Genomic DNA, 27,490 nt, shown 5'->3' with positions numbered 1-27,490 from the left:
TACTAAAAAGGTGAATTACCGAGATACCGCACAGGAAATACTCCAAGATGGACGCCTTTCTGTCATTAAAGAGATCCACAAAGCTAAAATCTCTCACCCTTTAAATTACGTTGCTCTAATAATTTCTCTTACTGAAAACCAGTCCGATAACCCGGGCTAACCCAGGGAACCATTCCTGCTGCATCCGGCGCAGCCCCCGGGCTCCCCGAGCTCCTCACCGCGCTCGTGGTGGCTGCAGCAGCCAAAGGCTCCGGGCGCAGCGCTGGGCGGTGACTGACGCTGGCTGCAGGGGAGGCCAGGCCCGGCTTCGCGCCTCTGGGCTCGCTGCCTCAGCTCTCGAAATGCCACTGCTGAGGAAGGGACCCGTCGCAGATGGCCATGGCCACGTAGCCCTTGTGGCTGAGCGGGTCCACCACCTTCATGCACTGCCCCACTGAGACCTGGTAGAGGCGGTTGTTTTTCTAGGGAAGACACAAATGGGATTTCTTTACTGCACCTTCTACTTCAGTGGCACACTGGAGCCAAAACTGACGCGTGGGGGGCATCCCCCTCCTGAGGAACAAGCCAATTGCGAGAGCCAATCCCAGGCCCTGACACACCAGGCCCACAGCCACAACAGCACACCCCGTAACCACATCCAGATCTCGGAACAAAGGCTCACATACCTTCATAGGGACCCAGTTTGGATTCTGCCTATAGCAGTCTCTTGATCAGATGGAGGGGTGATAAAAGCCGCTCCCCAGCACAGGCAGGGAGGCAGGAGAACACTGCAAGAACATCCAGTGCTTCTCCAGATCGCTCACCCCCTTCCAGCTGCACGTAGCTGCAGAATTTCTGAAGCTTGTTGCAGTCAGGGTATTCCTAAACTCTAATTTATTGTACTCCCCTGAGTACGTGGTAATTTCCCTTGAACTTGCATACACTTTCAGACTGCTGGCCCCTGTGGTAAGGCACCCTGTGGCCCCCACCACGCCATCAGCCTCCACATTTTGAACTTGTCCTCTGTTGTCTTCATAGGACAGTCCCAAGTCTTGTAACCAACAGAGTGCTGCTGGCCTTTCCCTCTCCTGGTGTCTCCTGTGCAACCTGCTTTAGGGAACTGCTTTAGCAGGGTGGGCAACTCAATGACCTCCAGCGGTCCCTTCCAACCCCTGTGATTCTGTGATTCTGGGACTGCTGAGATGCTATTATAGGAGAGATGCTGCAAAACTGCTCCTCCTGAACCTCAGCTCTGCCCCTGCTTCTCCACGCACTCAGCACAAGTCAATGACAGGGACCGCTCACGTCCCCTGGTCCTGCAAAGCCAGCAGAGAGCTGTGGGGTGGGTTTCTTGCGTCTGGCACATCCCTCCAGGACACAGTCCTGTGGGTGGCTGTGACCAACAGAAAGGAATTCTAAACAGGGCTGCAAAAACTTCCCCACGTTGCAAAGGAAAAGGCCTGCACGGCCTGGAGCTCAGGGAAGGCCTGCTCAGGCTGAGGTGCAGCCACCAATGCTGAGTAGCTTTGCACCGGCTGTGGGCTTGGTAAGTTTGGCTACAAACCAACCCAACCCTGTGTCCCACGAGTGCCGCTGTCACTTACAGTGGCATTGATCACAAGCCCTATGCTGTGTGCCAGGCCACGTGCACTCACCCCAAAGGTCCACTGCTGTGAGCCGCCGGAGCCGTGGCACTTCATGAGGCGAGGAGGGTCGGACGAGCGAGTTTCCGACACATCCAAGCACAGGAGGTTATTTAAAATCAGCTCGTGATCTTCATTGTAAACCCACACCTGAAAAATGAGATAGAAAAGACATTAACCGCAGGGTTTTGGGGTGCCAGAGATGTGCCTTGCAATGCCTGCTGCTTCTCGGCTGTTTTTTTTCCTGCAGCACCTGAAAAGCAGCTGCAGTGCTCCACCACCTTCCCAACACCACACAGCATCACCCCTATGCAGAGGGGCTCACAGGACCACGTGTGACCCTATGTAAAAATAAAGCAGCCCCCACGTGTTCCTCCTGTCCTGTTGTGATGACAGCAGCACACAGCCCAGAGCAGCCCCTCCCCGAGCTCAGCCACCAGCACTAAGCTGACCCCCAAGGATGGGGAGGATGGTGGATCCCCTCAGATGGGCCAGGAGCTGTGTGGAATCAGCCAGGCAGGACACAAGGCCACAAGGTACCTCCAGCCTTCCTGGGAAACGCTGCACTTGGCCAGGAACACACAAGAGTTCACCTCGCTTTGTGCTATGGGCTCCTGAGGAAGCCCCACGATGAAAATCACAGTGAGCTGAGCAGGCTGTGGTGCTGAGCCCTTCACCCGGGCAGGTGACCACTGACATCCCAGTGCCACTCCCATGCTGAAACCATGCGGTCCATAACCCACTGGTTTGTCCCCAGCCAAACTCCTTTTGGTAGCTGTGGTGTGTTCGGAGTGAGAGCAGCCCTCCCCCTCCACACCCACTTTCCTTGAGCTGAACCAACACAAAAATGCCTCAATCTGGACCTGCAGAACTTGCATAACTCCCCATCAGCAGCAGCAACTGAACCCAGCCCCCTCTAGGCCTGTCTGCATAAAGCAAGAGTGCGTGGGTTCACATCTGCAGCTCCCACTGTGCTCAGCTTCCTGACACTGCACGACTTGTTTGGGGACCTTCTCTCTTGTCACCTCTAACAACAAGCAGGACATGCTGTCAGTTTGTCCCCGCTACTGTGGCACAGTGGGTATTTGGTAAATGCAACTCAAGGCAGCCTGAGAGAGATGTCAGGAAAGGAGAAAGCAGAGAAAAGCAGAGCTCTGCAGGGAAGGGCAGATATGGAGACCAGGCAGCTAAATACCCAACCAGGGGGGCTATTCTGAACCCACAGGGAGGCCCCTGCAGCAAAAACTGGTAAGAACTGGGAGAAGAGCACAGGGACAGTGCTGAAAGCAGAAGCCAGGGAAAGCAAAGCCACGCCATGGGGCTTTCCATCATATGACTGAAAATCTTCACACACACTGAAGTTTATTAAACATTTCCCTGCTGATGCATGGATGGATGATGTTCAGCCCTCGTTGCCATAGGGTGACCACATAGAAATCCAGAGATCCCTCTCCAGCATATTTATTTTATTTTGCAATAATGAAGATATACAGGGCTGCGTTACTGACTTATTTTATTCCATTAAAAGACGAGAAGATGAAATTAACACCACACTGTGGTTAATGTAAATGAATAACAGGCAGCTGAACTGCTTCCAGGGAAAGCTGGGTGAGGACAGGGGTGGAATGGTGCCCACAGCAAGGAGCACGGCCCCACACTGCCACTTCTCAGCACAAAAGGAGTTCGCTATGGAAGGCTTTGGGTCTAGCGGCAGTAAAGACAGCTGCACTAAAGCAAAACCCAGCACCCAAGCTGGGAAAAATCAAGCAAACCAAGGAAGCTACAGTAAGCTGAAGAGGAGGAACTGCTCCTGGGAAACAAATACTTCAGAACTGTATGGAAGCATCAGCCTACACTTCAGCTTTCGGCTTGCAAAGATATGCAGCAAAAGACACAAGGTAGGCAGCTGGGAAAAGCTTTATGGTTGTACATTCATTTCATCTGTAAATTGCATTAGGAGCAAAGGAATGCATTGAAAAACTTCACTCCAATAAATGCAAGCCAGCACTCTGAGCAGCGACAACCCATTGCTTACATTGGCACCAGTGCATTATTCCATCAAAGAGTTTTTAGAAGGCAAAAATGGAGCCGAAGAGCACCAAGAAGCCACCTCAGCACAATGAGCTGTGCCTATTGACCGCATCATCACAGCTACGTGCAGACCCTTCAGCTGATGTTTCTTGTGGCTAACGACGACATCACAGCACCAGATAACTTGTGAAAGTCAACAGAAATAGCAACACACAGGGTCTGTAATCATTACTTCAACCTATTGCCACCCAGGAGACCTAAGGTCCCCCTGAAGGTATTCCTAATGCTGGTGCATGGTCCCCTTTCACATTTCAGTGTGTGGCTGATGTTCTGAAGAGGGACTGTGGGATGGTGTTCTTCCATGGGCTGATGAAAACGCAGCAGGTAGAGGCAGCTTGCACTTCTTCATGCTCGCTCCAGAGAAACGCATCAGAAAAACAAACTTACACCCATGATGCAGAGATTTCGGGAGGAGAATCTTACACAACTGGAGCACTTTAGAAAATGCATCCTTCTGCAAAGCGTTCCAGGGTCAGAAGGACACATGCTTACATTTATGGAGTGCTGCAAGAGGTTAACAGAGCTCTTCTGACTTCCCAAGCCCCACTCAGCTGAGCAGACGCCCACCAGCTGACCCCTGCCACAACAGCAACACTCAACTTTAAAGCTTAACGTGTTGCTAAGTTAAGGAAAGCTTAAACTACTGAAATGAAGCAAATGCACAGAGAAGTGGTGATACCAGCTGAAGAAAAAAACACGCCTAACTCAGAGTAGGAGATTTTTTGGAAAAGGAACTTGAAGCATTTAGGTCAGGAAGAAGACAAGCAGGCATTAGATATCTGACAAACCCAATCTAGATCACAAGCATTCCCACTGGTTAGCCTTCTGTTGGCCTTTATGCTTCATTCCAAAATCTTCATTAGTTGTCTTAGAAGCTCCCCTTAAGTTTGTCAGTAACTACTTCTACTTCTGTGATAGATGTCCCAAAGGAAAAAAGAACTTCAGCATCCTTGTTATCTATCACCATCTGATTAACCTTGGACACAATGTTTTTGGGTAGAATCCACAACACTTAGGGTTGGATTTTTTTTTTGCTTGCTTTTGTTTGTTGGTTTTTCTTGTTGCTTTTTTACATCTGCATTTCATTATAAGAGACAGAGATGGAGATGTCTAGTCTTCCAAAGCCCTTAAATGCTTCCTGGCCTCCTTCACCACCCAATTTCCTGCTGTGCACTACCTCGTGCATTCCCATTTTTGTTTATGGAAAGAGGTCACATACTGCTGACTTTGAGCAGAAGAGTTCACTTCAGCTGTCCTGGCATCTCCTCCACACAACCACTCTTCAGCTACAAAATGTTCATTCCATGTTAGCCTTCTGCTTGCAAAATTCACACAGTATTTCTGCTCCTCAGCTTCTGTCACTTCAGACTTCTTGTCCCCGATCTCTGTTCTACCAGAACCTTCCATTTCTTCTACTTGGGCTATTTCTAACTACAAATTACACAGAAGACCATTTTCCAGTCAAAAGTACTGCGCTCAGCAAGTCTCAAGAAGGATAGTGCTGCTCCCCAGATCTCTACGTGTTTTCTTGAGTAGAGTTCACTTTGTTCCTTCAACTTACTGAGACTGCTGTGTATTTACATGGCAAAAGTAGCCTGGAAAGAGAAACAGAGTTAACTTATTCGAGACCACTTTTCACCAAACCCAACATAGGCTTGCTTATCAAGGCGAAAGGTATAGATGGAACAGATGGAACAAATTGTTCTAGAACAAAATATAGTTCCTGTCATTTTTTGGTAATACCAGTAGAAGAGGCCAAAACCCTCCAGTACTCAGCAAGTTTCTTGCCATGTTTTATAAGCATAAGTTGTTACATGAAAGAAAGCTGACACGTACTCTTGGGAATTGTTAGAAGAGCAAAACAAGTATAATAGTAGAAAATCATAGTTGGTTAACATACTTGGTTGGAGAACAAAATCATTGTGAAAAACGATAGCACAGCCAGTTTTTTTTTGTGAGAACTAGTTGCTTAATTTACCACTAGTAAACAAGATTAATAAAAAACAGACAAATTAATGCTCAGATTGTTCATCTCTCTCAAAAATCAAAAGGCTAACTGAAGTCTTCTGTCTCTAGGAGAAAAATCAGAAGAAGGCTTTGATAAGGAGGAAGAACAATAGGCTTTCTTCTCCATTCGGCAGTACACTATTAGAAATACCACAGCAAAAAAGAAAGCAGAATGGAAACCCATCTGTTCTTAGTGTGGATACCATCCTCATCATCTATTGTACTAAGGGACATGGCTCAGTGGGGAAATATTGGAGGTAGGTAGACAGTTGGACTAGATGATCTTGGAGGCCTTGTCCAACCTTGGTGATTCTAGGATTCCATTTACTTTGTGTCTTTGACTACTTTTCTCTTCATATAAGCATATGGCACTCAGGTCCAAAAACTAAATCTCATCTGAATTGTAATGCTCTCATTATAGCTCTTAGCTGGATAAAGTCTTTAAGGCATTAGGTGAGGATCTCTCTACCCCGCAGAGTTTCCCCACACCTTGAGACCTGAATTTCTCTTGTCAGAGATAAGTGGAATAGCAGAGGCTTCATGTAATGATATTAAAAACCTATCATTAGACGTTCACATCCATTCCCAGTTAAGCCCCAGATCAGCAAATCACCTGCAGCCAAAGAACTTCCTAAATTACCTAGAGTTCCTTCTATTTATAACAGTAGCAAATCATTCATTCATCCCAAGCTACAGCAGCAGAGCACTAGGGTAGTAGAGTGCATAAGGAACAGTGAGCCAGGAAAAGGCTGCCGTGAATCTCAGTATGGGGAACTGACTGGAAGAGCTTCTACAGATTCTGAAGTGTCAGTCAGCAGATTATGAACCCCTCAGGAGCCACACGAGGACAGTCTCCAGCCACATACAGAGATTCAGCCCACAAAGACAGGAGACTGTAACATCCAGCACTCAGTAGGCAGAGCATTACACTCCACAGTCTCCTCTGCCAGCCTTGAATTTTGAACAATACTCTGGAATCAGTCTGCTTGCTGGTGAGATGTTATACCAGGCCAGCAGGGAACCACATTGCTAATGTGTTTTACTATTCATGATATCATACCTGGTTTTGATCATTGTAGTCGCACTCCCGAATCACTACCAGGCCTCCTTTCTGACTTGGGTGGCCCTGAGCAACCAGGCATTTGTTGGTTTGAAGGTGATACAACTGCAAAAGGAACACAGTTTGATGGACAGGGTAAACAACAAACATCACATAGCAAAGGCAACATATGGTAGTGCTTTGGAAGCACTCAGTGTGCTCACAAAGAAAAGCAATAGAAAGTCCTCCCTCCCTTTTAAAATACCATTTTGTTTTTCAGATTAACTTGCAGAAAAAGCCAGCATTCTCTAGTTCCATTTTGCTTTCTAATTACATCAGTTCTTCCCTCAGAGAGGTACAAGTGCAATACACACAACTTGGCTCAGCACAAGTTTCTTTCCCTTCCTTGCTCTCCATAGAAGCCTACAGTCCCATCAACTGAACACATCTATACTGCATTCTACTGCAGTTTAGCTTCAAAGAGGTCCCCTCCCACAGCATCTTCTCACAAAACAAGATGAAGCTTTTGAGAAAAGGAAGTTCTTAAACATAGAAGTCTCTGAAATCATTTGCAAATTGATCCTCAAGAGCATTTATGCAACTGAAAAGTCATAGTTGGTTGTTATTTTACAACGGAGAAGGTAACAAGGAAAAAGTTTAAACACTCCTTAAATGCCCATTCCAATTCAAACACACTGCCTACCTGATTCTGTCTGTGATGAATATAACAGGGCCTGTCCTGTTCTGCAAAACTCAAAGTCCCTACCAAATCAAACCCAGAGCTTCCCAGCACAACAGCCACTGTTCTGCTGGTCTGCTCACCCTAAAAGCCACCTGAAGCTTTCTGCCTGAGGTTTAGTTTGTCCTGTTACAACAGCCCAGAATCATTAACACATTGATGCCTGTAACTGTGTAGTTTCTCAGTGAGACAACACATCTCTGTCCTGGCTTTCAATTACACACATGCCGTGAACTGACTGGCGGCCAGCAGAATGCTTCCTTTCTGCCCAGTCATTTTCCTTCCCCTGCAAGGTGGGGACCATGCTGCTCAGGCAGCAACCACTGCTTACACTTCAGAACAGCTAAGGGCGCAAAAGCAGCAGAAGTGCCCCAGCTATGGCAACAGCTCTGCCATTTCCTTCCCTGCAGCAAAAAGCCCCACACTCCCTACTGTGCACAGAAGAGTGCATTTCACAGCCACTGCATGTGTGGGAGATGGCAGGGCAACAGACCTGGCATGCATGCTAGAAGTAATTATATCCAATTTGGAGCTGGATGCAGAGTAAAAGAAAAGTTTGCTGTCCTAAACTGGAGGCCAGGCTGGCTAATTGGCTAGTTGTGTTTTATTATGAAGACATAGATGCCTCGGCATTTGAATTGATTCCAAAGATCTTTATAAATCAAGACACTTCCAGTAATAAAAAGAACAAACTGCTCCATCATGCTGTATCAAAAATTAGAGAGCACAAAGACCAAGTAATGTTCTCCTCTAAATACAGTTTCTGGAAATAGCTGTCCCAAGACACAACAACAGCCTCTCCAAGTGCACCATGGCTCTTCTGTTCCCTGTGCACATCTGAAACAAATTACACAAAAGCTTCTAAGCAACATTTTCTCACACTCCAGAGACTTCTAGGAGTGGTTTAATATTCACCATTCCTCGCTCAAGAGGAGGCTTTCAAATCATACAGCTCTAGGAGTTTTATATGATTTTTCCCCCCTTATTTTTGTTGGCCATGATGATCAGCATTTGATAACACTGTTAAGAACCATCACAATCTGATCATTACAGTTCTTCCCAGCTGTCAAACCAGCATTTATCTGGCCCTACTAGCTTTTCAGAATAAATCAGAGCTTTGTGTGATTCACCCTGAATCCTGAGGAGTGTGGCACACAGTGGAGACACTGGCTGATAGATCCGTTCCCTGTAGGCACATGGAACTAGTTTATACAGACATCAGAGCCAGAGCTCACTCTCACACAATGCTGGGCATAACCCTAGAACCCTAAAGAGTCAAGCTGAGGAACTGCATTGATTTGTGTCTCGTCTCCTCCAAACTTAAAAGATGCACAAAGCTTTTTCTTCAGTTTAATCTACGAAAAAATCCTTGTTAAGACGACTTCTTCCCCCATGGGCTTCAGTAATGTCCCCTAAATCCTTAAACTTCTGTTTGAATCAAAGTAGAAAGCCATTAATTCCATAAAGGGAAATGAAGTCTGATTAGGGGGGGAAATAGAATAACATCATCAGCTCATTGTATCAGTCGCAGCTGGGGAAAACACGCCTGCGTGCCCTCATAAGTAACATTACAACTTGACTGGGATTCAATTATAAAAATACTGCACAAGTTGTGGCTTCGTAGGCAGCTGCTTCCAACCAAAAGGTAATGATGTCAGTAGGCTGCCCATGAGCTCTGGTCCTCCAGAATCCACTTGCAGCACCAACAACTGTCAATATCTACTTACTGCAGGCCGCACTACATCTCTACCCGATGCTTCCAATTACTGAGACAGGCAAGAACATGCTAACCATAACCTACGTGCAGACAAAATAGTTCAGCAAAAGGTTATTTCCAAGGCAGTCTGTAGCAGAACGAGAACTATGTTCTACAAGAACAGATTTGAGAAAATCTTTCAGAAAAAAAAATCTGTCTAAAGACAGACCTCCATGTTTTTAAGAAAGTTTATCTTACCCTTCCACGCTGGATTATTTTTGGTCGTTTTTGTGCTCTATTAATAAAGACTGGCTGCGGAGCTTTGGCATTGGGCCCGGATACTTGCATCTCAGGATAGATATTATCTAAATACCACTTGAATGACTTGCAGTTCAATCTTTTTCTCAGTTCTACACGATCAGTTATATTTCCATAGTTCCTTGTCCTTAGCTCAGGTCTCAAAGCAAAATACTGCTCCTGTAGTTAGGGGGAAAAAGGTTGAGGGAAGAGGAGAATAATTACACATTAGTGATTTTTAACTTCCTCCTGCTTGCAGAGCTCTTGAAGTTTCATTTCAGAAGACTACTCATCAATATTATTACCAAAATGAGAAGAAAAGTTCCCTCATAGAGTCTTTAATTCCAGCTACATCTACAGAGCTCACAGAAGAGGCATGATATTTGCACATCAACTAGTTTACCAGATATTATTTAAAAATCAGTTTCCAGGGCACTGAGCTGTGATATTGTTGGATTAATCTCTACCAGACACCTGGACTTGGCTAACACGTTTTGAATTACTTAGGGCCATCCCTGATACAGAGATGACAGACACATCTCAAAAGAGACTGCACATCTGTCCTTATCAAGACCTTTGAGCACATGGATGGAACTGATGCATCACTGCTCTTTTAAAAGTGGAAGAAAAGGAAACATTAAAAACAAGGGAATGCTGGACATACCTAAGGAAGTTTGAAGACAGGCCAGACCTTGTCATCAGAAATTGTTCTGCTTATAAAAAATAGCTCTGCTACTCTAATCACCTCTTTACTGGTTAAAGTTTTAATATCTTACCTCTTCTGGATTTTTTTTTTTAATTTCCATTGTATACATGAACTCAGATCTTTTTAACAACCATCAAAACCAGAATTTACATTTTGTTGTGTGCCTTCTATTATGTAGTTTTATTTATTATATGTTGGGATTTGCTCATATCTGCAGCACAGTCCTCTCAGCCTTGTCTTTGTTCTATTCATCCTGCAATCGCTTCAGACAGAAATATCTCCATGCTTGCATTCCATCCATAAATCTGTCATAATGACAGTCTCTGGCAACTATTATGGAATTAGATTATGAACAGCTGGAAAAGGTTAATACGTAACTGTGTGATAAGAGACTGCTACAATCAGCAGTGTAAGTTCTCTTTGGACAAAGCAGTATTAGACAGAAATAACAAAGAACCAATTCCAAGCTGCAGAGAAAACCATCATTAATCACAAACTACTGTACCCAGACACCAATAAAAGGGAAGTGATAGATCAAGCCTACCAACACACATCAAGATGGAGAATGGAGATAAAAATTAATGACCCCTAATAGATTGCTCAAAGTGACAGAGTATCTGGATAAAGGATGGGCTTTGAAACATAAAACTTTAAGGAATATAAAGTTAAGAAAATATGTCTTCTACAGAAATTATGGCAATAAAACCAGTCCTATGCTCTCACAAGGCAAAATGCCCTCAAGTACAACAGAGATGAGAGCTTCACACAACAGACCTGATCTACTTTTGAAAACATCAGTGCAAGGCCTGAAGACAAGGAAGAAACACTCTTGCCCTTAAATCCAGAAGCCAATCCTGATTAGCCTTACAGGGCTAGACAGACTAAGAATCAAACTGCTAATCATAACAAAAAGCAAACAAATAACCAGTAAAACGGCCATCTCACCAACATGGAAACTACCTGAAGGCATCCAGCTCCCACATGCTAGTGATTTGGACACAAAACAATGCTGTGCTTACAAGAAACCTATGCATCATCTTTTACTTCATTAAAAAGGCATAACATTGAATCCACTGCAAGCAATAGCAGCAACAGGGATGAAATTTCAACACTCAAAAGCAAAACCACAAGCTTGCAGTTTAGGAATTCACACCAAAATAAACATTAGGAAATCAGAATACAGCAGACAGACCCCATTAGAAATGCCAAGAGACCTCATTGTGACACAGCCTTTAGTTATTAGCTGGCTTGTGTGTCTATTTCACATCCTAGAAACCCCTCTTACCTTATATTCATCCATCCACACATGTGCCAGCCTCAATGAATTATGAGCCATGGTGTCCTGTCCCCCTGGTGAGCCATAGGGACGTCTTTTACGGAAAATGTGTCCCACTCTGGAGCAGGGAATGATCAGAAGTCGACCCCCACACATCCAAATCTGTCCATAGAAAAGCAGAGCACAGCTCACTGCATGCACTGACAAGGCTCGCTACTTCCTCACCTCCAAGACATACTTCAGTAGGTTTACGTGCAATGACCAAATGAAGCATCAGTGTAGTTCTACATGCCAGGCTTTCTGACAAGTTAAACTATTAGATCTTCAGGTTAGAGAAAGAAACATTTTGGTCATATCATCACTGCTTCCACTTACAACACCATGGCTTTCACAAAACAAGCAGTATGCTACCAAAATTTTCTAATAAGTCATTAGAACATAAAACTGTGAAATATTTGGGCTAGGATTTAGCTTGTAGATTAAGAAAACTGATTTTATTTGAGAATTACATCTCCATGCCTCCACACCAAATGATGTGGAGTATCACATGATATCACTTGATATCATCACGGGGACGGTTCATAATCAAGTCACTTCTAAAACTCTGCCTGGATAAGACCAATTTTTATTATTCCCTTCTCAGTCCCTCCCAAGGGAGACAGAACTTCCAGATCTTCTAAAGCTCTCTACATTTACAATGTTTCAAAACCCTTTATAATCAGAACTGCATATATTACTTGTTAGCAATTGATTTTCTCTTACTCCATACCCTACTATATTCTGTGTTTTCAGTACAGAAGATATTCCACGCACAACTCTATAAAGTAAGTCAAATTTATGAACTGCTTGTTCTTTTTTTTTAATTCCAATCTCAATTTCCCTAATAACTCAATTTTTCAGATTTCTCTAAGTTTTGGGGGTATGTGGTTAGTGGGTTTTTTTTGTTTGTTTTGGTTTGGAGTTGGTATTTTTATTTAACTTCCCTTTTTGATCCCCTTTTCGTATTTCCCGTGGTAGCATCTCATTTCTGAGCAGATCCTCATCACATCTGCTGATGAATCCACATCACAGAAGCAAAGAATAAAAACATGGCATTGAGCACAAAAAGCTCTTTTCTTTCAGGGAAGTGACAGTGAAAAGGAGAAAATACAGAAAGCCCAATGAAGCATCACTTTCAAGACTCTTGTTAATGATATTCTTAATATTTTTTCTAACCAAGCTGATGCCTCTACTTTACTCCTAACTCACTTATAAAAGAAATTTTACATTCCCATGCCTTCGAAACGGAGTTTGAAAAGCACTACGAGCTAAGGAAATTTAAGTTTACATATTGACTCTGCTGTGGTTAGCCACATATATTCTTTTAAATCTACTTGCAGAATTCATTGAGCATTGTTATAAACTATTTTCAGAGATGTACATGATTACTCTCTCTTGTGCATTTCTAGTATTATTTCCACTTATTTCTTTCTAGTATTATGAAAAGTTCAGCCAAGCAAAGAAAAAATTACCTAAAGCATAAAAAATTCAAGTATGACCTCAAAACTATTCTTAATTTTCCCATTAAAACTGAATCTGAAAGTTACTGTAAAGTTTAGTTAGTGTGCTAAAGGCATCCCTCCTAGGAATAAAAGCACTGGTTTGTGTGTGCAAACAGCTGTTCCAGTGCTAAAGACACAGTACAGAGGGAAGAGAAGCAGTCAGACACCGAGGTTCATACACACAAAAGAGAGAGTACCCGAAAAGATATTTCCAGATTTTCTCCTCCCCAGATGTCCATGCCACTGTCATACTGTCCAAGTTCATTAAAGTACTCACGATCCATGGCAAACAGGCCTCCAGCCATAGTAGGTGACCTAAAATGGAACAGCGAAAGCAGCTCAGTATTTTAAACAAGAAAGCTGAATAGGTTAAAAAGCTTGCATTTAAACCTACACAAAACAATTTTTATCTGATGATTTCTAACTTGTGCAGGATTTCAGTCCTGTAGTCTCTCTGTGTGATCTTTCACTACTGATTTACTTGTAAGCCATATTTCTGCATATAGTAAGCTCAAGGAAGAAGGATAGGACAGGAAAAGAGAAACAAGCTGCCTGTCTCTCCACTCAAAAATAGCAAAAGCCTTTGAAGGTTTGAAGTCCGTCTAGTTTTCAATTTAGAAAATTAGGAGCCACCTTTAATTAGCCGCTGATAAAGAGATCTTTTTCGCGTTCATCTCCCTCTTACAGGAGGGATTTATACTGACTGGGCTTGAATGAACAGCAGAAAAAGAGCAGAATCCGGAGGGCACATTATATCAGATCAAGAAACAACATCCTAGTTATGCAAAAGAAGGTCAGAATTTAAGTTATACAAGCCAAGAAGGCTGCTAAAAGGCACGGTACTCTATCACAGACAATTTGAGTACCAGGAGCAGCACTGTTTCATCATCAATGCCATGGTCAGCTGGCAAACTCAATGAGTATTTGAGTTTCTATACTTGCACAGATGTTCTCACCGGAGTTTCTCAGTTTTCTGCCTTGCCTGTGCATTACTAGAATGGTAGTCTGTTTCATAAAAACCTCACTTTTTCCAGTCCTGACATCAAAATATTTCATTACAAAGCTCTCTAGATCATAAAAAGTAAGATTTCCCATTTGAAGGAAAGCCATCCTCAAAGGTTAAATAGCAGTCTAGCTTCTCTTACAAAGCAGAGAGAGACCTTAAAGTATGAGAAGTCCTTTTCATGCTCAGAAAATGATCTCTTTAGATGATGAGAGTACCGGTAAGTATAAAGATCCCTGCCTTTTCCATAGGAGTTTTCCCTAAAAGTGAGCTGAAGGCAGGCAACAACAATGTCGATCACAGTGAGAACAAATCTCCAGGTATGCCCCAGGTAAACTCTGAGAAAGGTTCCAAACAGAATAAAGATTTTAAGACTTTCTATGTTGGTTCCCTACTCATATTCCCCCAATCCATCCTTTTCCTTCAGAAACTGCCACAGCAATGCTTCCCATACAAGCCAGTCAAGCTGCTCAGTAACACAAAGTTTCCTGGCTTCTCAGACAAAGCCTCGTGATGGAGAGACACAGAAGGACTAACTACAGAGCTGTCAGACCACAGCAGAGAACCTCATAGCCAGTCTGAAATGCTCTTCACTTACAGACCAAGTAAAGAGAATGAAAAAGAAAAGACAGCGCCCAACTTCTGAATCACTTTGTAAATCTAACAAAAATACCACACTGCTTGCATGGAATCAGTTTTATCTTCAGAAAAGTACAACTCCTCCCATTTACCAAACTGAATTCCGTATCTGCAACTAAAGAGAGCACAATCAGGTTCTTCTCGTTGCTCTACCAGCACTAGCTTTTTCATGAAGGGATTTTTATTGGGAAAGCTTTTGTTCTTGCATCTGAGCCATGTGTATCTGCTATTAAAGAAAGGTGTCTACTAAAATCAGTTTATAAGAGTTACAGATCCAGTAGGAACCAGATCTTGCCATTCTGTGCAGGACAGACAGCCACCAATGGTTAAAAGGCTAAGGAAGATGCTTCCATATCCCCATGTTAAATCTTACAAAGACTTTTGTTTCAGAATGACATTCATGCAATTCAGATCACAAAAATAAGGACAGGCTTCCAAGAGGCAATGTGAGGGGGATTTGCCACATTGTGCAAAGAGACTAGAAATGTTTTGAAGATGGTCTTCATATCCATGTGCACTCATTTACAAAGCTTAATGACAAAATAAATGCTTGTTTGAGAAAAAACAGAAAAGTCTAAATAGAAAAAACGCTGACATAGAAGATTACCAGACATTGCATCTTCTCCCATCAGTTATGAAATCACCTTCACATTACCACAAAAATACATTTTCCCAATCTAGCAATTCTTTGGCATTTCACCACAGAAAGTCTAGAGCCTATGGGCTCCAGTGGGATAGTCAGGCAATTACAAGAGACAAGACTGCTATCAAAATCACGATCATTAAGCCAAAAACATCAGACTGGAAACAAACACTGGTGCACAGTTTTAAATCTGTCAGATAATTTCACCATTAATAGCATAATCTCTTTAAGACTTGTGTCTTTAGCAAAAGCTGCTGTCTAATATGCTGCTGCCTTTCTCTTAAAAGTGTACTTTCTTGATCAACTAATACATGATTAAATACTAGAAATTAAGCTGAAGCAGGTTATAGAAAATAAAAAACTGCTTCTGGGCAACACAATCAAGGATAAGTCAGGCATCTGCTTTTAAAGCTGCACGCCCAGATACATTCCATAATGCATAAGAGCTGATCACCCATATGTTACACAGAGCTGACTGCTGCACACTCGTGGGAGAAGCCTTACTTGATTGGAGCAGTGGCTCCCTCGGGTCCTTCGAGTTCTGACAAAGGAACAAGATCCCACTTAAAGTGCAGGCCCCAATTAAACCCTCCACGCACAACTGGGGAAGAGCTGTAGGTAAGTGTGTCAGCGCTGATTATGTCAATCACAGGGCACACCACAGTCCTGCGGTCTTCTTTGATTGGAGTCAGCAGAGGCTGCAGCCACATCTCGTTCACCTCACAGTGACTGTCCAGGAATACCAGCACTTTTCCTACAGAGGACAAAACACGCAGAATATAAAGACTTGAGGTAAGGTGACATACACAAACACGTGCACAATGGTACCTGCAGAGTATCAGCAGTATCCTTACATCTCTGTGTAACAGAAGGGAAATGCCATCTGCACTCAGAAGGGCTGACAAGGCAGACAGCACTGGGATTAGCTCAGTCACAAAGGCAGAAGGTAGATCCTGGCTACTCACACTTACTATGAATTGCTTACATGGGCAGTTACGTACATCTCTTTGACAGGGTATAAAACATGTCATCAGATATCGTACCCAGACCAAGCAGAACTGCTGTACTTTAAAAGAAACATCAGAACTCAGAGTCTGGAAATAGACCAGGCCTAAAGTGGCTCACCTCCCATGGCTGAGCAAGACTACAGAGACAGATGAAGATGACTGTTACTGGATTGGATGAACTATCCTCATGACAAAGCGGCTTTTGTCCATTGACTGTAATCCCCTTAGGCTTCCTTCATATCAGACTTCAGCACTTACCGCTGCAGCTAAGATCTGTGAGTTTTAAACTGAGCCATTCTGACAAATTAATCTGCATTCATTCACGACACAGATCACAGCACTTCAATTCCTGAATATTAAGTAATGCAGAGAATCTCTACATTTCATTAGCTTTAGTTATTGTGGATCCATACCATCTGAAAAGGAGAGCAAATGCCTGAAGTGGCACAGCCAGACCCACCAGTGTCAGACCAACCAACATTTTGTCCTCTCTGACCATGGCAGGTAATCCTGTAGGCCAAATAGGACCAATTTGGGCCCTGAAAGGCCTTCAAGGTTCAGCTGGTCTAAGAAATCATCTGAACTGCATAACGTTAGAACACTGTTATGCAAATATGATGTGGAAGAAATGGAAAAGAGCTTTATAAAAAACACAGACAAGTCACGTTTGTGTGTTTCTATTAACAGACAATTTTTGACTGAGGGGAAAAACAGACTCCAAAAATTCGGAAGATCAGTAAAATGACTTACAACTGCACGAACAAGAGTTGGTCCAAGCACAGCCTACAAAGTGTAAGCACAATGTTCTCCCTGGATTATGCCATTACAATGCTAATGAGTAAACACCAATTAAAAGATTTTATCCACCACTCAAAATTGAGTAAATAGCCTGTACTTTCTCAGACAAAAAAGGTTTTAACCTGGAAGTATATTGAGGTAAATGGCACAGTGTAATAAAGGACCAGATAGAGTTTCTCAATTAACACTCATTACAACAACAGAAAAGCTTATGTGAGAATCATTTACAGTTAGATGGTGAATTAGAAGCCATTTTTGAGTTCACTGTAGTAAGAAAGCAGATTGACATTTTGGGGCAACAATTCCCATAGGAAACATGTGGAAGATACTCTGAGAACACAATATCCAGGGCAGAGGGAGGCATTCCTCAAACACCAACCCTTCAAGCAAGAATAAGGTAAATTCTTCACCGCCTCACTAAGTTTAGTCAAGTATTGTTTTTATTTTACTATTTCACTGACCCATTCTAAATAATTGACTCATTTTTATTTCTCACTTTTATTGAAAATGAGTTTATACAGGAAGGAAGGAAGGAAATACATGAATTAATACATAGACAAGAGGGAAAAGACACTAAAATCCGGTTCCAAGTTTGCCAAGTCATTGTTTGGGTGATTTGAAAAAAAATATATTCCCCTCTTACACAGCAGAAATTTCCTGAAGCTAATTACAAAGCATAAAAACAGTGGAGTTATTACCTCTACTCTTAACATTTTCATAGAAGCAAGAAACAAGTCCTTCTTGCTTCCTCCTCATTAAGTCATTAAGAGAGTAACAAAAACCTCAGGTGAGCAGTAATTCAGCAAAACTATGAGGAAATACAGAAGACTATGTAGAATACTGTCAATATCATGATGTAAACATTTAATATTAGTTAAGGTAATATTAGTCAAGGTCTCCAATCACCATCATTCAGGTATCAACCAGTAGACTTTATATAGCTGTTGCAACATAGTTTAACATTGCAGCCAGAGTGTAAAGCAACTAATTTGTTTCAAAGTGATTGACATACTGAAACAATTTCTGTAACACTTTTCACCTGATGTAGCATTAACCAAATCTTTCCTCCCCCAGTTTACCTTGTGCAGTTTAGAAACTGGCATAACACACAGACACCCCTGCAGCGGGCTAAAGCAATCGCATGTCAAACATTCGACATCTGAGAAAGCTGCACCACAGAAAGAAGTCACCCAGCTAACACAGGGTCAAACTATGCAAAGAAAGAGAAACATGAAAGTATACCTGTAGCATGAGAGGCTCCAATCATCCTGCCTCGAATCAAGCCTTCCCGCTTCTCATTTCTTACTAGTTTCGTTGTTTTTGGAAGCTGAGTTTTAACATATTCAACCAAGTCTTTCTTCAAGTCAGCTAGAAGAAGAACACAAGATCAACAACTGGTCAGATGCTTTGGGAGAGTTTTGTTTTGAGCCCCAAGATGCTCAAATCAGGGCTAAATGTTAAGCCCTAGTTCCTTGAATAAAGACTGGATTGCTACCATTTTGCAAAGCCTTTACTACAGTATCACTCAAGTTAATGGGAACAAACAGATTCAACGCTAAAAGGAATTACGACTGCTAAAAAATAAAGTTAAGAACACTGGATGAAGAAATAACATTTCTCTTTCTAAATTCTTAATGGTGATTGTCATTTGCAGCAAGAGTAATGAAAGCCCTTTCACTCATGCAAGTAGTTTAAATTACGTTCTGTATACTAAAACAAATACTGACACGTGAAAAGCACAGTAACATCTTCTATCATCTGTACCTTCTCAGCTGATTCAACAGCAGATAAAGAGAATTACAACTACGCCTCACAGGTAGTTGCTTTTCTGAAATTCAAAGTAATCATTCAAAACAACCATTTCACTCTGTGACAGAAGGGGAAACGGTTTCAAATTAAAAGAGGTGAGATTTAGACTGGATATAAGGAAAAAGTTCTTTACAATAAGGGTAGTAAAGCATTGGAATAGGTTGCTCTGAGAGGTGGTGGATGCCTCATCCCTGGAGACATTCAGTGTCAGGCTGCACCAGGCTTCGAGCACCAGGGTTGAGCTGTAGGTGTCCCTGTTCATTGCAGGGACCTCTAAATGTCATTTAGGGGTCCCTTCCAACTCAAACAATTCTATGATCAAGAGCACTACTGACAAGCACATGCTTTTGAAACAGAGAAAAGTTCACTGAAGGATATAAGCACCAGCCCTTGCCTTGCCTGTCCCTTCTAAAGGGCCCAGAACGCTCCATCGTGAGTCACCAGTCACAGGACTCCATCTACCATGTTCCACTTATCATAGTTCTGGGACTTGCTTATTCCTCATGCTGCATGCACTGGTGTTGTACTGGTTGTTTCATAAATAAGACCAGTAGCTCTCCGTAAAAATAGCAGCTACTCCCATTTTTAGCTTCAAAACATATTCATTTACAGCCAGTAAGGCAAGAATAGCAACTTCTATGCTTTGAACCTGATTTGGTCTTTGAATTAATAACTTGCCAGAAGAGTGATGGCATTACTACCTAAACACAAGCATTAACCAAATGCATTACCAAATTCAAGAGTGGGTTCTGAAGTAAGCTTAGATCCGAATACGAAGGTTATGAAACTTGAAAATAACAATTTGCATAAGAGACTTGTAGCAAAGAGCGCTCACTGCTTCCCAGGAACAAAAGGACCAAAGTTTTTAAGTATTATGCATACTTATTAGCAAGGATCAGTGTTTGATCTCTTTTCTCCCGTATCCTACCATTTGACCTGACCTCACAGATGTAAAATAGCTGCACAACAAGAGAATTTAATTCTACAAGAGATGCATCTCAGTCTCACAAAGCAAGACCTTCACCTAACAAAAGCAAAATATGAGATAAAGAAAGCTTATTATATGTTCTAAAATGATTTTTAGGTTCCTTTTTAAAGATACATGAAGTTTTGGACTTGTATAGAGGCAAGCAGGGAACTTGCACAATTCTCCTTGCAAGCGCTGCTGGACAAATCGTTCCTCAACTGGTATATAGCTTTTGAGACACCAAAGCATTTGGATTACACGAATGTCTTTGCTTTGTGTAAGAAAAAAATGCTGGATCACCAGTCTTTCAAGAGTAATGCAATTCTCCAAGGTCTTCCCCTCTGGGGCATGGCTTGGACTTGGTGGAGATGGCTGCTACATCAAGAGCCAGCAGCAGCTACCCCTAGGGTGGCCACAAGAGGCTGTGCAAGAGCCATGCAGAGCCCTTCCAGCAAAGGCTGAGCTCTCATCCCAGCACTCCATCACCCTGAAATGCCAAGCAAGTATAAAAAAATGACAAACAGCTTCCATAGTGCCACATCAACTTCTTTGTGAGATCTCAGTGGAGACCATACGCATTGAACGACTTTCAGAAGCGTTCACAGGAAGAACTGGCCCACGAAGATTTCTGAGAGTGTAATCTGCTCTGAGCACTGAAGTGTCCTGGACACCATTATTAGCTTCAAAAACAGTTTTTGAATGTTTAAATCCATATGATACAAAGCTCATCAAGAAAATGGCACCAGTGTCAAAGTGGATGGCACTTTGGGCCTAAGGGAACATCTTGCATCTGTACCAGTGGGCACTTTTCAGATATCGTGGTAAAAACTGGTTTTGCATACAGATCGTACATTTTTCAGTCTGATCAGTCAGTACAGCACAGGAAGATACAGGAAAGCTGAGAAGTATAAGCTCTGACCAAAATATTTCCAAAAGGCTCTCACCCAGTTCACTGTTGTCATCCACCAAAATAATTTCATGAAGAAGGTGTGCAGGAGTGCGATCCAGGACACTGTGCACTGTGCGGAGCAGGGCAGAAAGTGCTTCATTGTAGAAACAGATGATAACACTGGCAAATGGCAGATCCGAAGGGTAGGACTTCTCTCTACATCTGCAAACAGAAATATAGTACTTATCACTTTCTTATCTGCACGATCTCCAAAGGGCTATGTCACTATTTAAACATCGTAAGTAACTTGGATATAAGTAGCCGAACATCTACAGTAGGGTTCAGCATAATAACTTACTCTCTGTATAAATACAAACTTACAATTAACACTGCTACTTGCTAGAAAACAGAATATGATGGACTGTAGTGGGCAGAAGGATAACAGATCCTTAAGACATAACAAGAGTAAATAATAAAGGCTTAATTTAGCTATCAAAACACTGCCTAGTACTCTAAGGTGGCTCAGATGCATACAGGAATGGCAAATGTGATGAACATCTATTGCCCAACCACCAGAGAGCAGGTTGGATATTCCAGAGTATCTCCAGTAGTGCTAAATACTTGTTTAGACAACCAGACATCGGGATTCAGCCTGCAGATTGACACTCAAATCTGGTCAATGCTGTCAGTGAAGTCTAGACAGCATTCAGCTCACCCTAAGGCACAGAAGTGCAGTTTGTTAGCTGAAGAGCTGTGTATGCTCCATTAACTACACTGACTGGATCTCTGCTAAATGTAATAATGGTAGAGACAACTGACTAACATGCAGATAACTAGATTTAGTTATGCTCCTCACTGAATCTCACTCAAAGCAGAAGTTTATTCCACTTATTTTCAAGTCTTATCCATAACCTTTAATAGGCTACAATATCATAGATTAATGCCATTCGAAAATGCCAGGCGTGAGGGAATCCAATAAAAATAAGAAAAACCATAAATGGAAACAGTGGTATACAAAAGAAGTCTTCACTGACTTGGAATGAATTCAGCTCTTGGGAGAGTTTTCAAGAAGTACGATTCATTACCTTGACCCACACTAGAGCAACCACTAGAAAAATAGAAGCAGCCTTATTTATTTTTTCCATTCATTGGGTTTTTTCTTATCGTGTTGTTACTGTGATGATTTTTTTCCATATACATCGTATGGATTAAAGAAAAACTCTGCTTTATAATAAAACACAGTATCCAGCAGTGCAATCCAGATACCAAACAAATTCAGAAATAGAAAGCTCTTCTCAGTTATTCGTCTAACTTCTCCTATGTGGGCTTGCAAAAAGTGTCAAGCACTACATAAGGTGACAGCATCTTCTCCCTAGAACACTCATCAACTTGGGCACTGGAACATTCAGCATCCAGTTTTCAATGGTACCACATAGAATTACAGCATCTCTTCTGACAATTACAGTACTCATAACATCAAAAATAAAGCTTGAAAAAAGTATTGCAGCATACTTGAAGTAACAGAGAGCACAGCTAGGAAAACAGCTCACAATAAATAAATAAATATGCTAAATGTTTGAATAAGTGTACATACTTCACATCTCTTGTATCAGGTATCTCCCTGTGGTATCCCAGCCGGTTACTGATGAGCATATTGAAAGCATGTTTCTGATAGCCCAAGTCTCGTACCTCCTGATCTTCTTCATTAAAAATCATTCCTGAAGAAGGAACGTGCCAAGATCAGTTTAAAGGATTAAAAGTATCCACTGGAAATTATCAAGGATTGAAAAGCATGCTTTAACTTCCCCTAAAACCAACCATGTTCTTCAGAGATCTCTTCACCCTCTGGTTTTGCAGAGTGTTTTTTTGTTCAACTGATTTTGTTACCCCTCAGATGAGTGCTTCTGAGTAGACTGTGTAGCTATAAAAACATGAAATCTTCCTCCAAACCGATGACTCCATTGTATTTATTGCCTTAACAGACACATTCTCTTCTCTTAAAAGGTCTCTTATTCCCAGCACCACCAAACAACATCAAAGACAGGAAAGGCTTAGCTGACACAGTGAATCAGCACCTGTCCAGGTCTAGAAGTGGGATTTTTGAGAGAGAAAAACAATAGTTAACAGTACAAGAAAAGCCCTCACAGTAGCAGCTCCAATTCTATGCAGTTCTCTTGTGCCTGCTAACAGAAATAGCTATCATCAACTTCTTATTTCTCACTTGAGACCCTGACAACAAATAAAATAACAATAAAGCTAGCTGTTCCTCTGCTGATTATTTTAGCAGAAGCATCAGCTGTTGCTGAGCATGGCAGAGGCAGCAATTGTTAGTATAAATAAGTACACTGCCAGAGGCCAAGGTGAAATCCTGAATGCCATCATGCCTGCCTTGATTCAGAGCCAGGGTTCCTCTCTCACTGAGCCAAATGCTCACCAGGGTGAAGAAAAACAAAATATTATGGTGCTTCAAAAGAATTCTTCTACAAAAAAAATAAAACTGGAAGGAAGTGGTAAGAGCACACCACAGTCTTGCTCTATCTTCCCTACAGCCTCCCAGTAAGTTGTTTTCGACGGGAATAACATCTCACTTCTTTGCCATTTCTCTAAAGCAGAATACAGTCAAACCTCTCAGCCTCTTCTCATTCCTCATGTTATTGAGTTTTTGACAGCCACGCAAAAGCCAACTGAGCTCAAATGCAGGGAAAATGCAATGGATTAGAAAACAGAATAAGAAGCATAAGAAAACGTAAAGAAAGTTTTAAGCTTAAGGACAAGCCCTGGCTGGCCTTCAGAGCACTACCAGTTGTGTTTCAGCAACAAAGTCTACCTATAGGTACAGCAAGGTCACCTTCTAGAGGAAAATCTGCATCCAAATATCCAGATTCCCATCTCTTACAATTCCCACTCTGGTGCTTTTAGTCTTGAGTACAGCAATGGTAATGCAGTGACACTGTCAAACATCACTAAAAGAGGGAAGACTTAGGTTGGATATAAAAACAACCTTTTCCTTATAAGGGTAGCGAAGCATTGGAAAAGGCTGCCCAGAGAGGTGGTGGGTGCCCCATCCCTGGAGACATTGAAAGTCAGGCTGGACCGGGCTCTGAGCAACCTGATCAAGCTGTAGGTCTCCCTGTTCATCGGTGGGGGGCTCAGACTAGATGACCTTAAGGGATCCCTTCCAACGCAAACAATTCTGTGAAGTGTAGATGCCCTGACATTTGTACAGAGAGCAGGAATTGAGGTCTGGTCACAGTGGCAGTGCCTCTCTTGCAGCACCAGTGGTCTAAAAGAGCAGCCCGGCCTTCCTTTGAATTACACACAGTTTCAGAGAAAGGTTTCCAGCTTGTTAGCTTAGGTAGCCAGCTCAATCGTTCTTGCTTACAACACAATGCCACTGGGTCAACTTAGAACATCTCCTTTATACAAAGCACGAGCTTAAGAAATGCACACCAAGTGTTTTGTTCTACAGTCCATCCACTAGCTACTTTATTCTGATCTTCTGAATTCAGACAAGAAATGCTAATATTTTTTAAAACATCCTCATAAAGAACAATATCCAAAACGTGTGCAAAAGACCTGAAAGGTTTCAGTCCAAACAGTAGATATAAGTCCTTGGAAAAGGTTCGCAATGGAAACATCAGCTCAGGATTGACTTCAGCAGCGTTATGTGGCTCTCAAGTTTGTACAGAGAAGACAGACTGCCCTACCAGATCAGTGTTTTTGGCTATCACATGCCAATCCTTTTGCTTTTTTTTTTTTTTTTGCTTTGCATGTTTATCATTCCTCTACCCCAGAGAGGCATGAAGCCCCTTCCTGCAGCACCTGATCTAATTCAAACAGAGAGCCAGCTGTCTCCTCATGATTCATGTAGAGCTTATCCTGGCACCATAAATTCCCTTGGCTTTCACCAACCAAACCAGTCACTCTGTTTGAAGATCAAGGGACTTCTCAGTTGAAAAGCTCCAATTTCTTTCCTGGCCTGCACTGAATAGTTGGAAAGAAATGGCCACCTCTGGAATGGCTTTCACCTCACTTGGCTCTTGTGGCTTTTGCAGTGAACTGATAAACATTTGTAATGTCACAAGCCAATGCAAATTGGCATTTCTGTTTTGGAGGGTGTTTTTCCACATACACACACAAGTCTGGTGTGCAACTTTGTTAAAGGTCTACAGACTTTTAAAGCTAACGATGCAGTAATGACAAAAGTTCTGTTGGTTATAAGCATTAAACTCCTGGCTATGGAATGTACTAAAACATAATTCCCCAAAAAGCAGCAGATATCAATATTATAGCACTCAGTATGTACCTCCAGACTGAAAGCAGGTTCACAGGCTAATATCCGATGCATATTCAAATACAGCAGAAAACACTAAGCTCTAAGTAGCCCAGTATACAAAACATTTTAGTTTGGAATACAAACCAAAATAATCTCATTGATGAAGTATGTTCCAATGAAACATGCAGATTTTTGCTGGTACAAAATAAGCAGGATTTGACCATGATCACTGTTTTCTCAGTCTTACATTGTAATTTCGTCCCACACATATTTTTTAGGTTATTTCATACTCCAAGAATGTTCTCCACATCAATGGTCCTCTTCATTATGTAACGCTATCAAGCTATTTTTAATTGCTGCAAAAGATCAGAGCTTCTCTGTGGCTAGCAAAGTTCATGTATTTGTGCCTAATCAATACAGGAGCAAGACATGAAAGATGAATACATGGAACCTTCTAAAAAAGAAAAATCAAGAACCACATCAAGGGTAGACATCTCACTGTAATCCAGTCCTCATTAACACACAGCAGAGTTATAACTGTTAGAAATATTATATTTTTGATTATACCCAGTAGAATAAATATCAAGAATTCCTAATTAAGAGAGCCACTAGTACCACCTACATTTAACACCAAGACTACTTTATTATGCAGTTTTTCCCTGAAATCCTTTTAACAAACAGACAACTTTCATTTTCTATTTCTTTAATAATTTTTGTTACCAACACTTTTTAAAAAAAGCACTTACCCATTTCAGGAGAGAAGTCTCCCTCCCCCTTTACTGGGTCCTGGACATGATTTCCAAGAGGATTTCTAAACTTACTCTCTTTCTGTTGCAATTCAGGTATATGAACCGGCCCCCGAGTGAAACGGGGGTAGAATTTTTTGGGAAATGGCCTCTGAGGTTCTAGCCCCTTGACGGGCACATTCTTGAAGGATTGGTTCTCTTCACTGAAGTTGAAATAAACAAAGAGCAGAAGCGTCCAAGTCACCGATGTGAAAAGGCACCCATAACAGAAATAGCGAAGCGTGACACTTCCCATTGTACACTTAGCATTGTTGAGGACCCATTCTCAATTACCTGAAAGAGAATAAATACACATTTTGAGAGTACTGCCTACTAACTCCTTAGGTTTATACATTAGGGTAGTTCAATCTATCCATTACTCTTCCACTAAATATTTTTGTAACACTAACTACAGACCTTCGGAATGAAATGCCTCTTCACTTTTCCATTCAGAAAGTATGACCGCAGTTGGTCAATCTGTGTGGCCACTATTGCTTTAAAATATGAAGCAATCACTAAGAGCCGAGTGACACAACATGCTTAAAGGAAGCAATTAATTCTCTTAGAGCAGTTATGTAATTATCTTACTTCCACCACGGTATGTTCTTCATCTGCCTACATTCATTGAAACAAATCAGTATTTAAGCAAACATACCAGGTACAAAGAATTGGTTCTTGCTTTCAGTTCACAGCTGAAACATGGAATGAGAGAACACAGACTATATAGCTATATACTTAACTCCTTTATTTCAAATTTAAGGCAACCAACCACCACGAGCATCCCAGAAATCACAGAGTGCAAACTAGAAAAGACATAGTACCAAGACAGTGACATTTACAGACTCTCTTCAGAAAGAAAAGAAGCAGATATAGAATAGCAAAAGAATAAAAAGCTTTAAGGAAATTCACTGGCTTCCTGTAGGCATCTGCAGACTCCGGAATAGATTCTGTCCTCCCTGGAGGAGATGCCCACCTGGAGCTGAAAGGAAGCAAACCAGCCCAGAGTTTTCCTGTAGGCATCCCACCACTAACAGCACTTGCCCAAAGTATATTGGCAACTACTCAAGTAAGCAAACCTCTGGAATGAAGCATGTGAAACTGGTGATAAAGATTTATTTACAGCCCTGGAGAATTGGGTAAACTGTCTGGAGTCTCTCCTGTCTAAACAAGGCTTGGTTCCCAAAATACAGAAAGAAAAAACCCTCAAAGAATTAGATTTCTCTCATTGTTATCTAAACACAGTGAATTATTTGCATAGTAGCAATAAGTCATGAAGACATTTAGCCACCTATTTAATTAGCAAAACCTTTGTATTAAGAAAAAAAAATACTGGGGATGGGTGGGGGTCAAGGGTTTATGCTGATGTATTTCTCAGGCTTCTCAAGAAGTTGGAAACCAGCAGAAGTCCTCAGGTCAGCTTGGTAAAGAACAAACCTCAACAACGGTTATGAGCACAAAGAGACTATTCCCTTCTCAATATGGAAAACTGCTAAACAGAGGTAGAAGGCATTATGATCCCGAAGAAATCTATAAAGATTCCACTCATTCTGGCAGTGTAATTCTGAGTTCTAAAGTGACTTGCATCCAAAAAATTCAAACTCCATTTTTACAGACTGCAGCATGTCGTTCTTCTCTCTGTTCTAAAAAGATTTCCGCAATG

At 41.9% G+C, this 27,490-nt stretch overlaps 1 protein-coding gene across 5 annotated transcripts in view; it reads right to left on the bottom strand.

Moving 5' to 3' along the window:
- Positions 1-27,490, bottom strand: part of GALNT11 (polypeptide N-acetylgalactosaminyltransferase 11) — a 42,665-nt gene that overhangs the window by 241 nt on the left and 14,934 nt on the right. For 4 of the 5 annotated variants that reach the window (XM_021387087.1, XM_021387088.1, XM_021387089.1 and 1 more), the window contains exons 2-12: positions 25,792-26,124; positions 22,364-22,487; positions 20,825-20,991; positions 18,347-18,472; positions 15,804-16,053; positions 13,212-13,329; positions 11,483-11,635; positions 9,453-9,671; positions 6,781-6,885; positions 1,635-1,772; positions 1-461 (exon numbers count right to left, since the gene is read on the bottom strand). The exon at positions 1-461 is cut by the window's left edge and continues 241 nt beyond it. In XM_021387087.1, coding sequence (XP_021242762.1) covers positions 330-461; positions 1,635-1,772; positions 6,781-6,885; positions 9,453-9,671; positions 11,483-11,635; positions 13,212-13,329; positions 15,804-16,053; positions 18,347-18,472; positions 20,825-20,991; positions 22,364-22,487; positions 25,792-26,086 — 1,827 coding nt within the window. In that variant the 5' untranslated portion in view covers positions 26,087-26,124 and the 3' untranslated portion in view covers positions 1-329. Of the gene's footprint in view, positions 462-1,634; positions 1,773-2,464; positions 5,309-6,780; positions 6,886-9,452; positions 9,672-11,482; positions 11,636-13,211; positions 13,330-15,803; positions 16,054-18,346; positions 18,473-20,824; positions 20,992-22,363; positions 22,488-25,791; positions 26,125-27,490 lie in introns of those variants that run through there. The other variant, XM_021387091.1, reaches the window with a different exon arrangement.

This window comes from Numida meleagris, chromosome 2 (assembly GCF_002078875.1).
Source record: "Numida meleagris isolate 19003 breed g44 Domestic line chromosome 2, NumMel1.0, whole genome shotgun sequence".
NCBI lineage: Eukaryota > Metazoa > Chordata > Aves > Galliformes > Numididae > Numida > Numida meleagris.
This window is presented reverse-complemented; position numbering and strand designations above follow the sequence as displayed.